The sequence below is a fragment of the Xiphias gladius genome, chromosome 21, assembly GCF_016859285.1.
Source record: "Xiphias gladius isolate SHS-SW01 ecotype Sanya breed wild chromosome 21, ASM1685928v1, whole genome shotgun sequence".
In the NCBI taxonomy this organism is placed as follows: Eukaryota; Metazoa; Chordata; class Actinopteri; order Istiophoriformes; family Xiphiidae; genus Xiphias; species Xiphias gladius.
In genome coordinates this window covers 11,972,501-11,982,845 of record NC_053420.1, presented here as the reverse complement: position 1 = coordinate 11,982,845, position 10,345 = coordinate 11,972,501, and the positions used below count along the sequence as shown (strand labels likewise).

The following is a 10,345-nucleotide window of genomic DNA, read 5'->3' as shown; positions in this document are numbered from 1 at the left end:
CGATTCGTTGACTGAAGGAAAAAGCAACTGGCCACTATTATGACAACTGTTTGAGTAATTTTTTCCTGCAAAAATGCAGAGAGTACTTCGCGGTTCCAGCTAGTCCAACGTGAGGATCTGCTCACTTTGAGGTTTGTTGCGTTGCGAAGATGTCACTCTCGGCTGTGGACAGTTGTAACGGCACACTTTATTATTTTCTGCATTTTTACAAACCAAACAATGAACTGATCAATCCAGAAAAATAATCAGTAGATTACTCCATAATGAAAGTGATCATTGGTTGCAGCGTTATATAAAATAGTACAAAGTGCTGCTTTTACATTAATGCTTTATCATAATATGGTATCATATATAACAGTATAACATTAATAATAGGCACAGGGGCCATTTTTCTGCACTGAGTACTTTTACTTTCAGTACTTTAGGTGCATTCTCCTGATTACAGTATAATCAGCGACTATGGTAACATTTCAATGCAGGACTTTTACTTGGACCAGAGTGTGTTTGCAGTGTGGCTTAGTACTTTTACTGAAGTAACGGATCTGAATTGTCCCTCCACCGCTGTCCTGTTCGTGTGAGGGGGGGTCGAGGCTGGAACCTCCGGACCGGAACGCCGGGCGCACGTTCAGGCCCCGTCAACACGTAGCACAACGTCCATTCAGACGGAAACAGCGGCGCGTTGAACACCCAAACCCAAACGACTGACAACGGACACATGCGCCCGATGCACGCGTCTCGAGCGAACGTCGTTCAACCCGGAAACCGTAGCAAAACCGTGCACACTGTTTCTAAGACTGGACGTGACCCCCCCCAATCCCCGCGCTCAGGTGTTAACAATGTTGACAGGAAGTGGAAATCCACAAAGCATCCGGCGCCCACCTTGACTGAATAGACAGCGCGCATGAAAAATGGATCCAAACTTTCCATCAGTAGCGATTCCAGCGGCCGCAGCACCCGAGGATGCAGCTTGAGCCGAGGCCGGTTGAGCTAAAGGTGTCAGGGGAAAGGCATCGGCCAGAGTTTAGCCAACACTCCTCCACCCGGCGGACTGACGCACCAAACCACGTCTATTTTGCTAATGTAGGACTTCACATTTAAGGACCCAGACTATTTGAAACGGTCAAGGCACTGCGACACTGAAGTTCGCTGCCTTGCCCTATTTACGCTGTCTAAATGCACTTTCAAATTTGTAAAACATTTTATTTTGTTTATGAAAAACAAAACAAAAAAGCAAAACGCCCTAACAACTTTACTGCACAACAATATAAATGACCTTTGTCAGTGAAGACAATGCATTCAAAAATATCCTTAATAAAACTACAGCAAAGCATATTAACTAAACATTAGGGCTGGCACAAATGATTGTTTTCGTTATTGATTAATCTGTCAGTTATTTCCGTAACTTGCAGTCTGAAACCCAATGGAATTCAATAGCTTGGAAGACTTAAAAAAAAGATGTAGAAGCTTAAAGTAGCACAAAATGGAAAGTTAAATACAAGTACCGAGTTAATTGTACTTAAGCAAAGTTCTTGGATAAATGTATTTGCAGTAAGTTTTGTGTTTTTCACACAGAAGATCATTTTCACTAAACACGGGCGAGCAGGTGCCTCATGCAACGAAAGGCCTGGTTACTGCTGCTGGGGCTTCGAGGCAAAACCTTACCTGTGCGCTAGTGACTGAGAGGACGTTATCCTAAGATGGCTCAGCACGGGCCCTTTGCCATCTTCTCCCCTTTTAATGGTGAGTAAAGCTTAATATTTTAGCCCTGCCTTTATTGTGAGTCTGTTGTCCCGTAGATTACTTTGTACGCCATGCAATCTGTGGCTGTTCATGTTGTTGAATCATGGACGTAATATTAGAGAAGGATGTTTGATGTGCCTTTATTGCAATGAAAATGAAAAAAATAAATATACATCAGTGGTCACAGCTCGATGCGATCTCCCTGAATGCAAATGAGCAAAAGCACAAGAGGTTATAAAATGACACTGTTAAGTTATACCTCCCTCAAGTTAAGTTATGTCCACAATGAGCATCAGATCATGTGGGTGTGTGTCAGCGAGTGTAACTATGATAAGTGTGTGTGTCCTTGTCTTTGCACACAAAGGTTGGTTTGCATTGGAGAAAGCAATTTCTGTGTGTGTGTGTGTGTGTGTGTGTGTGTGTGTGTGTGTTGATGCCGTGTCTGCCTGTGATTCAGGTGTTGTGGAAGAGTGACTATAGTTAGTCCATAACTCATGATGCTCTCCATTCAGGAGACACCTTAGGGCCCGCATTACACCCTTTGAGACTCAATCACAGCCTACGCTAAATCGATAATCCTGGAGAGAGTTGGTGAGAGGGAGAGGGAAAAAAAAGATGGAGAGAAAGTGGCTTGGGGAGAGAGAGAAAGGGGGGAGGAAGAAGAGAAAAGGAGATGGGAACTCCAGAGAAGGAGGGGGAGAAAAGGGCCAGGATTGGAAGATGAAAGATGAGGGCTGGTTTTCCCACAAACTCCCAACGGCTCCTTTGCTGACTGTGTTTTTATCTGAAGATGAGAGGACATTGTTGAGGTGAAAGGAGAGAAGAAGAGAGTGGAGAAAGAGAGGAAGAAGAGAATGACTGAAATAGAGGAAAAAATGGAGAAGGAAAGCAGAGCAAATAGAAATATAGTGAAGCAACAAGGTGTCTTCTGCTCAAAAAAACCCTGCCCTGGAGAGACTTTTTTTCATACAGTCCTGACTCAGCTTGCTCAGGAGTGCACTGATTTTATGGCTCCTTTCCTATGTCCTGTAGCTTTCTTCTTTTGCACATTTAGAAGAAAGGATGACCTCACACTAGTTTAGGGCTGCAACTAATGATTATTTTCATTATCAATTAATCTGCCAAATACTTTCTCCATCAATCGTAAAGAAAAAAGGAAAAAAAAAATTAACTCACAATTTTTTTCAGAGTACACTAGTTTTGTCTGACCAGTTTTATCTGGCCATTACTCGTAGGGTTGGTGCTTCCATCGCCTGTCAAGACACAGAACCCCAAAATTTCTCACAACCAGGTTGTATGTATGGGGAACTAGTGTAAGATACTCAAGTCCATAGGGAGAAAGGGCTTGTCTTGAACTTAATATTGACTAACCGGTTCCCTAAACATTGTCTGCAGACAGATCAGTCCTATTGTGTTGTTGTTGTTCTAAGGGGTATGAGCAGTCTACTTGCCTTTGGTATTTATTTGGGAAAATGGATGACAAGTGGGGAAACCAGAGGGATTAAAGCTCTGATGAAATGTGATCGTAGGCAGGTGGGAGCTGGCAGGACATTTTCTGTAACTTTAAGACAATCTGCAGGCACAATGGGGCAACATCAACAGGAATGTCCGTTTATACGGGCAGCAGAAAACAGCAGAAAATCTATGTCTCCCTTTTTCTTGCTGTGTTTACTCCTCTCTCCATCACCCTTGCACTCTGTCTTTTCACCCTCGCTCCCTCATTCACTTTCACTCACACCCTCTGACTCTCATCCTCGCACCTCACGGTCTCTTCAGCTCAGGCCCCTCTCTCCTCACCTCCCTCCCCCTTTCTCTCTCTCTGAGGCATCGCAGCGTATGGGCCTCTTCTCTCTGTCTTTTTCTCTCTCTCTCTCTCTCTCTCGCCACGACTTGCTGTTGTTTTTGAGTGATGTGCGGCTGATGGCAAACGCTGGGCGATGACAGATGGATGTGACAAGCAGATGGTTTTGCTTGTCGTCTCTTTAATCACGCAAATTCAGTCTGCCATGAAGCCAGAGCTCTGTCTTGTCAAAGCAACACAAAGTGGAGACAAATTTATCCAGCGCGCCATAGGTTTTGATACAGAAAATGTGTAGGCATTTGTGAAGTAAAGGGGCTAAACGAAAATGGGGGTTTTCATGTTGAGGTTGGCTCTGATATTCTTTTGATGAGTGTTGACTTCTGTTTGGTTGCATGGCAAGAAGTTGAACTTTTAATTTGACAGCTATGACGATGTAAAGTTGGACAAAGCAGCGTAAACAATTGCCCTTGTCAATGTGATTTTGGAGCTGATGGCATTATATCATTATATCATTAATGTATTTCTAATACAAATGCAGCATTATGCTAATATGTAAGTAAGGACGCGAACAAGCTGGTGCAACTAAATGATCACATTTGATTTACCAGCATTTGTTCCGTTATTCACCCATGACCCTGTAGGACAGGGTTGGTTGATACGGATAAACTCATAGTGTATGCACTTTAATGTCACGATAGCAAGCAGTACATATTTCGATGTCGTTTTTTCGAAATTCAACTGAGAATCATTTTATAGAATCAGATAAACAGATGGGAATGTCTGTTTCTCATTAATCTTGTCAGTTTAATGCCTGACAAATCAAGGTTCTTTATCACATTACAAAATCAAGTATATCCAATATAGCTATAAAGCTATCCTGCTTATTAATTTGCAGAATTTCCTAATGTCTCATGGTATATACAGTGGCTTTAGAAAGTATTCAGACACCTTCACTTTTTTCACAATTTATTTGTAAATGGATCATTTTGCCCCTCAGTCTACATTGAATAATCCATAATGACAAAGTTAAAACATGTTCTTAGAAATTTTTGCCAATTTATTAAAAATCAAAAACTGAAATCTCTCATTTACAACAGTATTCAAACCCTGTGTCTGTGTTTAGAACCTGATTGCAGTCCGTCTGTGGCAAATTGAATTGCATAGATCAGGACAAGGGCGTAAAACCATTTTTTTTAAAGCTTTGAATGTTCCCAGGAGCACAGTGGGCTCAGTAAACAAGATTGACCAGGACTCTTCCTAAAGTTTGCTGTCTGGCCAAACTGAGTAACCAGACAAGAAGGGCCTTGGTCAGGGAGGTGACCCAGAACCCCGTGGTCACTCTAACAGGGATTCAGAAGGTCTCTGCAGAGATGGGAGGACCTGCCGGAAGGACGACCATCTCAGTAGCACTCCATCAATCAGACCTGTATGGTAGAGTGGCTAGTTGGAAGCAACATTAAGTAAATACGACAGTCTGCTTGGAGAACGCTCTTTGAAGAACGCTGGGAGCAGGAGGAAATACATTCTCTAGTGAGACAAAAATGTAACCCTTTGGGCAGAACTCCAAGCGCTATGTCTGGTGGACAGCAGGCACTGCTCATCACCGGGATAACACCATCCGTACAGTGAAGCATGGTGGTGGCAGCATCATGCTCCAGTGGTGCTTGTCAGAGGCAGGGACAGGGAGACTGGTCAGAATTGAGAGAAGGATGAACGCAGCTTCCAATCCAATCTGGCGAAGCTTGAGAGGATCTGCCAGGAAGAATGGGATAAACTGCCCAAATCCAGGTGTGCAAATCTTGTAGAGACTCGCTCAAGAAGACTTGAAACTGTAATTTGTTGCCACAGGTGCTTCTAGTAAGTACTGAAGTAAGAGTCTGAATATATCACACTGTCTCCTTAAACTATTGGGATTGATCTTAACCTACCTACAATAGGTATTTATTGTAGATAGGCTTAATTTCAGAAAACAACCTCTGACCCTCAGGGAGGATAAAGGAAAAAAAGGAAAGTGAAATAAGAAAGTTTTCTGGTAAGTGCATCTTAAGCCATAAAGACATCTGGACACAAACAGACATGTTCACACACACACACACACACACACACACACACACACACACACACACACACACACACACACACACACACACACACACACACACACACACACACACACACAATCACACACACACAGCCTGTAGCCAAGATGCCTGAGAAAATGCAGAGGTTTTGCAGAGTTTTCAAATGAGAGGTGTAATTAACACCTAATGATCAACCCAGCAGAATAAGCTGGGAATTGTCTGATAAGGTGTAATGTTGAGCACACACAAACAGACCACAACGCACCCACAGAAACATACCCCACACTAGTGCAGTCTATCTTTATGCTGACAAGAAGATACTACCAGTGATTTCTCCACTGGTGTAGAGATAAGTCGACGTTAGTCCATCATTCCCCTCCATCCCACCATCAGCCCAGTTCTTCGTCTCAGTGTCACGACTACTACGGCTCTCAATCTCAAGGTTAGGCTGGCAAGGTCAAATTGACTTTATTTTAATTAACTGTCAATTAAGGGGGTAATTGTTTCATAATGTGGTGTGCCCCCGAGACAAGGTTTATGTGAGCGGGGCCAGCACTGTCAGAGCTGGTTTAAGCTGATAAGGTGGTGAGTGAAGCCTCTCAGAGAGAAGGGAAAGGGAAAGGGAAAGGGAAACGATACAGGTGTGTGCGTATGTGTGCGCTTGTATGGTGTGTTTGCGTGAAAGGAAAGAGACCTGTGTTTATGTGAGACCTATAATGAGAGAAACACGTACTCCATTATCCCCAAACAGCAGCATTGCTGGACGCCATGCTCTCCTCCTCTGCCATCAGGGTGCAACAGGTCGCCCTGAGGTGGCTCCACATACACGCACACAAACATCAACACACACTCGCAGTAGCAACACATACGCACAAAATCTTTCACAGTGGGGTTGTGTGCTTCACACAAATCAGTGCATGCAGAGGCAGATGAATGGATATGTCCACCACCACAGTCAACCAAGGGAAGGAGGAAAGAGCTCAGAGAGCGAGAAGAGTGATGAAAATAGAATCAAAATGAGAAATGGAGGAGTAAAAACAAAACTTAAAAAGAAAGGAGACATGAATAAAAGAGAGACGGGGAGAGGCCGTGCAGTGAACATTGATGAAATGGCGATTGCCTCTTGCTTGCTAATGGTTGGCCTGGCGTGGTGTCAGAGAACGGCATGAGCAGCTAAGCTCTTCCCTCTGCATTTGTTTCTCCTTTTCCTAATAAAACCAGGAGTGAGGTTCACCTCTGCAGACAATTGCAGATGACCCATTTAGAGAACAGAGGAAGAATCAATAAAAAATTCAATAATTCGTTGATTGTCTAAAATAGCAAACCTTGCAAATGAGAATTATTCTGTTTTTATTCCCCTGAGGGTGATGTCATACAGAGCCATAGCTCACCTCAGTGGTTTACAGAACAAGTAAAGGCATTTTCACTATCAGTTTTCATAACCTTTTTTTCCGGAAACACCCATTTAAATACATTTCCTTTAGACCAAAGCTGCTTATTTTTGTGAAAAGAAAATTGGAGATAATCACGTGGTCATTCTGGAGCTGTGTTACCTAATTATCTATATTCTGTATTCTGTAAAATGTAGTCTGTCAAATCTGTTTATTACTTCCTGTCTGTGCCTTCCTGTATTTTTTATTAGTGTAGTTTATGCAGTATTTGTTTGGCATATTTTGACAGATCCCATTGACATATGAAATGATATTTGTTTTATAATTACTTTTGAGTACGCTGAATATTCTAGTCTCCTGTTACTTTGAAAACATATCAAAGTGCTGATTGCCAAGTCTCCTTTTTTTTTTTAGCTGACAAATGCTAATACTGGTAATTAGCATTCAACTCATATGGTGTCAAATTAAGCTCACTGCAGCGTACATTTAAAAAAAGTGTCAGTCACATGCTAGGTGGCCTATCCTCAAATATCAGCTCCACATCGAAACAGGTGAACATTAGAACTGAGAGCGAAACACTAAGAACTAATAGTGAAGGTAAATGAGTCATCTATTTGTCAAAGAATCAAACAAATAATCTGCAAGTGAGAAGCAGTTGGTTAACACTCTAAAATCCGCATAAGACTATGTAATCACTATCACAATATTAATACAAAATAATTTTTCTGATTGATATGTCAAAATTTTTAAATGGCACATAAATAACATGGCACATATAAATTGGTATTCATGGCGTTAAATGCTGTTTCGCTGTTGTGCATGACATTAGACAGCTTTATATGTGAAAAACGTAATTTTTTAAATTTCATTTTGCTTGGTATTATTCATTTAAAAACAATTTTTTAAAACAGTAATAAAATATTATCATATACTTTTGATATGATTCCATGCAATGTGGTTAATGATAATATTGAATTAACGACCACCCTTAGATTATGATCTTCATTTATAATATTATTTTTTCTGTGTGGTTTGCTATCTATGTTCACAGTTTGATGATCAACTTAACAGTATTATATTTTTATAGTTATGTAGTTATAGCTTTTTATTTCCATATGCACATAACACCTATTTTTTTGCCTATTATATAGCCAAGAAACAGTCTGGTAAATAACCCCCCTGTGAAACGGGAAACCATTTTTACACTTGGTGTTTTGATTAAAGAAGATACATAGTGTTGGTTATTAAGCTGTAGATGTGGTGGAAGTCAGATTTTGTTACCATTGGACAGAGCCAGGCTAGCCCCCCCCCGTTTCCGGTCTTTGTGCTAAACTAATCTAACCAGTTCCTAGCTGCAACTTCATATTCAGTGTACAGACACGGGAGTCGTAGAAATCCTCTCATCTAACTCTGGGTATGGAGGCAAATAAGTGTATTTACCGAGATGTCAAACTCTTCCTTTAATCTGCAAGGATTCTGCATCTAAACAGATCTACACCATCACTGGTTTACTGTACATGGCACAGGAGTATAATCCTTGAACACTAATCCATTTCAATTACAGGATATATCCGTGAGCTTTTAATTGATTGTAGTGACTAGAGACTCTCTTGGTAATCAACGCTATCACCCATGCCTTCAAACTGCGTCTGTACATTGTTTTCTATCAGTGTTTTTTAAATTGTTTTCCCTTGTTGCTGTACTTTGCGTTTTCTCAGAACTATGGAGTCACAGGAGTGATTATAGCTTGCCCCGCCTATTGATTGCAAAGCCCCTCTGTGTGTCGTTTGTCTGTTTGGAAGTCTAACATTCAGCCTGTTGTATTCGTGTGAGGCACTTTAAACAACTGAGGTGCAGTCTTGATGGAGCCGCTGGAAACTGATGGAAGCAAGCGAGTGTGTGAGGATGGATGGATGGATGGATACATGATAGACAAATGGATGAATGATGGGGAGATAAATGGATAGGCAGATGAATTGCTGGATGGGTGCACAGATGGATGTGTTGATGGACTGATTACGTGAAAGATGGAGGAGAGGCAGAAGAATAGTGGAATGGACTAGGTGGATTGTCATCAGATGAGCTGATGAATAAATGGGCAGACAGATAGGTAGATAGCCAGGGAGAGATTGATAGGTGCTTTCCTCAGTGGGCCACCTGCATCCTCAGCATTTAGAAGAGGGGGAAGAGTAGATACTCATCTGTAATAGGGGTAATGGAGCTCGAAATAAACTCACAAACAACTCTATTTCTGTCATTTTTTCCCCCCTTCCACCCTCTCAGCACACCCTCACTCCCTCTCACACTCTCAGTCCAACATTTCCCATGTAGCTGCACTCCATTTTGACATTTTTTTTGAGAGACTACACATGCTCTAAAGTGGAAACAAGCACAAATACTGGAAAGCAAAATCCCATTCCTTCCCAGTCCACCATGCCCTAATGATTAAATTTTTCCAGGAAGCACTCACTTACCACTGGTGAAATCTAGCATTTTTCTCTGTATTTGTTGGAATAAATTAAAAGCAAGTCTTGTAAGACTGCAACTTACAATTATTTTCATTATCAACTAATTTACCAATTATTTTTTTGATTAACAGATGGATAAATTTGTCTATGAAATATCAAAGTTAATGTTAAAAAAATGTCCATCCCAGTCAGAGGGAACATCCTCAAATGTGTTACCCTGTCGTGCTAACAGTCCAAACCCCAAACATATTCCTTTTAGGATGACATAAAACAGAAAAAAGCAGCAAATCCTAACACTGAAAAAGCTTGAACCAGAGATTTTGGCCATTTTTTTCTTGAAAAATGACCGAAACAATTATTAGATGATCAAAATAGTCGCTGATTATTTTTTTTGTCGATCGACTAATCATTAATCAACTAATTGTTTCATCTCTAAAGTCTTGTTTTTTTCCACTTGTAAACAGCGCCTCCATCTTGTAGATGTTTTATCATTTACACGTGTAGAACGTGCATATATATATATTTCATATGCATGGTTCCGTACTACCGTTACATGTGAGCATAAGCATGTACCTGTGAGACATAAACACAAAAGGGTGTTTATGTTTATATTCCTCTGCATGTTTGTCAGTTGCTTGTGTTGCTATTCAATTAAAAAGCTTTGTGCTCTCTCTGCAGTGACAGTTACCAGCATAACACATTATACCTCTCCTCTCCTCTCCTCTCCTCTCCTCTCTCTCTTTTGCATGGACTCATTTTGCTGTCTTCTCTCAGCAGATGGGCTGGACACACACTGGTGGCTTAGTGTGCAAAGTAAACGGTAGTAATGCAGTATGGTTTGACTGGTGTGTCTACTGTATGTGT

The 10,345-nt window shown here is 41.2% G+C and overlaps 1 protein-coding gene across 3 annotated transcripts in view; it reads left to right on the top strand.

Moving 5' to 3' along the window:
• The first annotated feature begins 676 nt into the window (after nucleotides 1–676).
• Nucleotides 677–10,345, top strand: part of LOC120807000 (neurexophilin-4) — a 116,530-nt gene continuing 106,861 nt past the window's right edge. For all 3 annotated transcript variants that reach the window (XR_005709773.1, XM_040158595.1, XM_040158596.1), the window contains exons 1-2: nucleotides 677–1,080; nucleotides 1,573–1,740. Coding sequence is in view for 1 of the 3 variants with exons in the window: in XM_040158595.1 (XP_040014529.1) it covers nucleotides 1,738–1,740 (3 nt within the window). In the remaining 2 variants the exon portion in view is untranslated. The remainder of the gene's footprint in view (nucleotides 1,081–1,572; nucleotides 1,741–10,345) is intronic.